Here is a 6,494-nt window from a genome sequence, read left to right as displayed (position 1 = left end):
ACACTGAAAAAAATAAATTGTAATGATAACCAGAATATGATTGCTACTACCAGAATTTTCGGTTGCTCCCATGACAACAATGTGATTAGTTAAAATTACTAGTTCCATTTGGTTAACTGAGTTTGTAGCGGTTACAGCTAAGTTATGTTATAGATGGGTATCAATAATGTAGTGAATACCAAACAAATTTTTACCACAACTATTTGTTTTTGTAGACCGTATAATACCTATATGTATCTACAAAAATATGATTTGTTGTAGATACCTATTAGTTTGGTTGATACAACAATAAAATGTAAATTCAATCATGTATAGTTTAGTGTTTGTTGTAGTTCAGTCTTTAGCCACTACAATACTTTTGTAGGTTCAACTACATGATTTAGTACTATCTACCAGTACAAGTTTTATGTTTTACAAAATATTGTGTTAACACTACTGTAGAGTTTTGTAATATTAAATGCCAAAATTTCTGGCTACTGAAAATAAAATAATATTATATTTTTTTTTTAAATAAATAAACAAAGCAAAGTATATGATAGTATAAATAATATATTTATTATTAATTAAATAATTATCTTTTATGTACATTTACAGTCAGATTAGCTCAGTATATTATTATACTAAATATCATAAAAAATAAACTTGATTTTTATTAATATATTATATTAAATATTAACATTTATTTCCAAATATCAACAAAATATACCTAAATGCTACTTCTAACTGTTACATATTTACATCCATCGGGGAGTATATTAATATTATTTGGAATATAGGAAGGCAACATATGATGATAAACAAATTGATGACTGTTCTCTACTTTTACCTCATAAGAGAATATATGTTCATCAAACACAATTGTATCAAGTTCTAAACACTTAAACATGACATATTTATTATTATATAAAAAAATGTGCTCTATTATACAAAATTTAGGTAGTTCATTTTCTTTTATACTAAGAGTTAATACCATTTTAGGTTTGTATTTAGTACCTTTTATAGAAATCCACGGAGAATTAATTAACAAGTCTATTGAGTCAATTTGCATATTTGTCTTTATTTCTTCTAGCTCTGCATCATTTATTAATTTAGATGGTCCAATTTCAATTTCATTACTTAAAGTCCCTTTAAGGAACATATCATTTAATTGCAACTGATGCTTGATTGCTAGTGTTTTACATATATTACGCCTGTTACTTGAAGTGTTAGCAGATATTTTTGATATTCGGTGCTTTGCTTCGAATCGCATTGACCATAAAGATACAAGAGGTCCAAACTTGTTCAATAATGTATGATAATGTAACATAAAATGGTATTTTGGTTTAAGATACAGATTACTATATTTTAGATATAAATCATGGTGTTCAGCAATAAGAGTTTGTAAAAGTTCACAACTCCCTTTTTGAAGTGACGAGGAAGTTATTAAGTCAAGAATTTGTCTCAAAAGGATATAAAGGTACCAAACTGGATCATTTCTTGGAATAAAATCTCCAATGAGTAAACCAAAGTAGCGGACTAATGTCATCATTTCAGATGCAGATTGGCGAATAATGTGCTTACGAATATTTTCTATATTTAATACTGAAGGCTTGTTGCCATTATCTGGCCCATAATCAAAATTAACCATTCGGTCATTGAGTACTTCCAAGGAGAACAGTTTTAAATCATTAACATAATAGAACACTAAAAAGGCCATATCATATTTACAAACCCCTTCTAATAGATCATGCATTATGTCTACACCAACTTGATCTAATACTCTAAAATGTTTTACATCATGCCAAACACAAGCCTCTTTTATACCACTTCTAGCAACATCACCTTCACTTACATCTAAGGTATATTGTTCCCAACTTCTTTGTAAGGTTATATCAACATAGCATTGCTTTCTCATATTATCTTCCTTTTTAATTTTACACATTCTGCAAGGGTAATTAGATGAAAAACTTTCCACAAAACCAGTTATACTGTGAACTCCCAGGTTGTCCCCTATAATGAGACCTAATTCAAACTTAATATTTCCTTCAAACTTATCAGTATTAACCTCAATACCAGTTTCTTTTAAGTAGTTTAATTCATCAATAAGCGGTCTAAATATAATGTTATTTCCAAATTGTTGTCTATCAGAAGAATGAAACAATAGAGTTAAAAATATATTATTCAGTGAAGCTTGACGATGAATAGGTATACAAGGAACAGTTAAGTATACAGCACCTAATTTATGTATACCAGAATGACTTCCTAAAGGATTCCCTACCTCATAATCATCAAAAAATAGAAATATTGGTAATACCATTTGATTTTTATCATGTTCTTTAGTTTTATTTTGCCAAAGGCTACCTTGAATAAAATTCATTAAAATGGTATCACAGCTTTTTATTTCATTCATATAATCAAAAGTGTCTGATAGAATATCTTTTAGTTCAACAATTTTTTTTAAAACATGTCTTGTTGGGATAAATTGAGCTGTACAATTAGTTGGAATAATTGAAAACGTATTTTTATTTTTATTATTATTAAGTCTCTCTCCAACAACATACTCTTGAGGTGGTATATATGAACCCTTTTCTGTATAATATCTAATACGTTTATATTCTGTATTTAAATTGGAAAATGTTGAATCAATATTTTTAAATACAGACTCTATATGATTTGAAATATCATGAGGAATTTTCAAATTGCAATTTAATAATGAATTTTTTATACCTTCAATTATATCTGCCATGCCTTCAATAACTAATTGAATAACATTACGGGGAATTTGAGCATTGGAGTACAAAGAAGCTAAAAATTTTCCTATATGGTTATCTGTTAAACGAAGATCATTAAAATTATCTAATGCAGTAGCTGAGTTAGGCATTTCGGCGAAAATGTGGAATGGGTTAATACTACTTTTACTATTTTTATCAGGACACAAATTAATATCAACACTAGTAACAATATTAGATTTATCTATAACTGTAGGTATTAATGCATCTGTGAGATGAGTTGCTAGATGTTTTTTAAACGAATTTAACAAATGAAAAGATCTATTGCAGTTCAACTCAACACAGGTATATTCTTTAAAATCATGAGTTACATGTTTAATCTGAAAGTGTTTACACAATTCTGATATTAATAGGAAGGATTCTTTACATATAAAACAAGAAAACATGTTAAAAACTTAGAAATGAGATATTATTAGATAAAAATTTTTATTTAATCTAAAAATTAAATATTAAATAATTTATAACTATGGTGTCACAATAGTATCATACATTCCTATATCGCTAAACAAAGAATTAACTGATACAAATTCTGTATCCCAGGCAGTATTGATTTGATAAAAACCTTTTTGAACAAATGACCAAACTGGGATGCTCTCTAATGAATACTCTAAATTTAATGCGTGTATTACTTTGAAACAACAATCGACTGATGACAGTATAGAGTTTAATACATAGTACGTACCATCGACATACACAAAATACTGAGTTATTTCGTTTATATTTGGCCCAACTATTATAACCAATGGCTGCAATGTTAATCCAAGCTGTGAAAACTTATGTTTTCTTCGTGTTATGGTTTCTTGAAGTTCAGAATGAGATTTAATATGAGTGATAAACCCATCCTTCATTTCATTTTTTGATGGTTTCCACGTCGACTTTCCTCTTTTTCTTTTTGTTGGAACTGCACTGAATAAGAATGGTAAAACTAAAAATGCAGCCACAGATGAAGCTTCTTCACTTTCTGAAAAATAAAAATAATCATTATAAATATATAAAATAGAAATCATAAAAATGTATGAAATAGAATTATATTACTATACCAGGTGCTAGGTCTAAATATTCTTTTAATACGCATTTAAGTGAATTATCTCTTAATTTATTAGATACAATTTTTGCCTGCTCTAAGATCTTTTGTTTGTAAAGTGGAAAGGTTTCAAAAAGAGTTTCTTTTTTTTGTGGATATAAAACATTGAAATCTTCTATCAGCTAAAATTAATTAAAATTAATAATTTCTTAATAATATTAACCTAGGTATATTTAATTTATATTTTAATTTTCAACTTACAAGTCTATAACCTGATGGTTTTTTTAGTGCAGGAAAGTCATTCATATATTTAGAAACCGTATTTTCGTGAGAGTTAGTGCTTAATATTTTTTCTAACCGCTTTAATGATGTTAATGACCAATATCGTTCGACCATGTCCCACGGATCACATGAATTGTGAAGCCATGTCATGGATTCTTCAACATCATCATTAACTAAAATCAATTTAAATAATATATATATCATACTTACAAAATTATATAAAATACAAACTTACTAATATTAGAATGACTAGGAGACAAAAGTAACACCGATTTTGACTCAATACGTGGTTTTTGTCTTTGAGAACCAACAATAAGACCAGCTTTTTTATACTCCCTCTTGCGATTGTTGAAACAGTCCAATAATTTTCCTTTAGCTGCTTTCTTTACAAAAGGACCTTTAGTGATAAAAATATGAACCCTTGTAATATTTACAAATAATAATTACATTTTCATTCAATTTATTACTTTACCATAGTTCATGTAAGGAATAAAATAAGTACTAATGTGTTCTTTTGTAAATACTTCAGTAATTTCATGTGCGAGGAAAAGCAATCTTTGGGTTTTAACTGGTTTTTCTGGATTATCTTGTAGTTCTCTTCTAACAATTAAATTGCATAGCTTTCTTCTTCCAGCATTATCTAGTACATCTTTATATGCAGACAAAATTGATCTACCTTCTGTTGTTGTATTCAAAAAATCCAGAAGTTTGGGATTCTAAAAAATTTTATTCACTACTAGGTTAAAAAGTAATAAGAATTAATATCAAAATTACCTGTTCAGCACTATCATCAGTGGATGTTGTTACGGTTGTTGTACTTTGCGATGATGTAGATGACTCGTCACTGTTCAAATTTTTTTCTGGTTGTGGTGTTAAGCATGACGTATCTATGTTAAATTCAGATACAATATGTTTTTGTGATGGAGATAAAACACTTATGTCCAATTGGTTTATTTGATAATTACTTAGGTCCTAAAAAAATATTTTATAATATAGTTGTAAAAAGTCTTTAACAAAGGAAATTGATCTAAGAATTGTTATAAATTTATAAAATATAATACCTTATAAGAAGTAACTAATAGGCAAGTAGGTACTATTGAGTAGTATATATTTATAATAACATTTGGATTAATAGCATTTATTTTATGGGTGACTTGCAACTAATTTTGAATGCTTACCATGTAATCAGTTTTATTGTTTGTTAGTTCAATTACTTTTCGCCATTCACTAAGATTAGTAATAAGTTTAGCTCTGTCACCAATTTTAGGCACAATTTCTTTTATCATTTCTTCAGTAAGCATGGTTAAGCAAGAAATATCAATGCCGTGTTCTAAGAGTGCAATTATCATGAAAAGTGTCACAAAATTTAATGCAATTAAAATATTAATATTAAAAGCAGTACTGCAGTGTTACAAAAGCTTTGTGTACATTTTAAATTTATAATATTTAATTAAGAAGATTATAAAATACGTATAATTAAAATACATACCACGGAATATTTCGACATAATGTTCAAGTTGCCATGCACATAACATATCAGCTACATCTGCATCCACCATATTATTAAACGTTGAAAAAGACTTGAAATTTAAACACTGAATGTTCAAATAAACTTAATAAACACGTGTCATTACGGAACGAATTACGTATGAAAAGTTACACTTGAAATACAAGACAATGCACAAGAGTAAAAGTAAAATGGAAACCACAAACTGATACAGAGAGACAGCGGTCGCCGGGCACCAAATAATAAGTACTCAGTAGTGTTTACAATCTTGTTTAGTAGCAAGTACACTATTTTGGCTATTAATATCATGTATTTGTTATCACTACGGTTGATTTAGTTATACTATACTAATATTAGTAAGCACAACTAAAATAATGCTAACAACATAGATTATTTAATTGGAAAAACCAATCATAACGATATCGTCTATAGAAGGTATTGTAGTGATTACAAAACAGAATGGTTGTAGTCGTGTAATTTGTTTAATAACTATTATAATTTATAGCCAAGTTGGTGAGCGCAATAGAAAATATTGATTACAACAATATTGTTCTGTATCTATTACAATAATATAATTGTTACCGCTATATTAAACACCAGGTTGATTCAACATAGGTGTAATAAAACAAGTACAAAATCGTAGAGTAAAAATTACCAAATTCTAGTTGAATTAACCAAAATACTGTATACATTTTTTTACTTAATAACGTTAACAATTTAGTTGTTGTTTTAAACATTAGTTTGGTTAGATCGAGAAATTAATAAATTACAAAATAAGATTTGTAGCTGCTCTTGTACATGCTGGTTTTTACAACCTAAATTTATGTACTGGTTATTATATTCTTGTTGTCTCTACATTAAAACATTTAACTTAACTGTTCTGTTAAAATCTATTCGATTATTTTTTTCCGTG

At 27.7% G+C, this 6,494-nt stretch overlaps 1 protein-coding gene across 1 annotated transcript; it reads right to left on the bottom strand.

Moving 5' to 3' along the window:
* Positions 1 to 826: 826 nt before the first annotated feature.
* On the bottom strand, positions 827 to 2,860 carry LOC111029935 (the record flags this gene model as incomplete). Its single annotated transcript, XM_022309185.1, has 3 exons — positions 2,707 to 2,860; positions 971 to 2,568; positions 827 to 877 (listed from the first exon to the last, which is right to left on the bottom strand). Coding segments are annotated over exons 1-3 (1,803 nt in total), but the record flags the coding sequence as incomplete, so codon positions are not given.
* Between the last annotated feature and the right edge of the window lie 3,634 nt (positions 2,861 to 6,494).

The sequence above is a fragment of the Myzus persicae genome, unplaced genomic scaffold (genome assembly GCF_001856785.1).
Source record: "Myzus persicae strain clone G006 unplaced genomic scaffold, MPER_G0061.0, whole genome shotgun sequence".
NCBI lineage: Eukaryota > Metazoa > Arthropoda > Insecta > Hemiptera > Aphididae > Myzus > Myzus persicae.
Note: the sequence above shows the minus strand (reverse complement) of the source record. Positions and strands in the feature narration are given on the sequence as shown.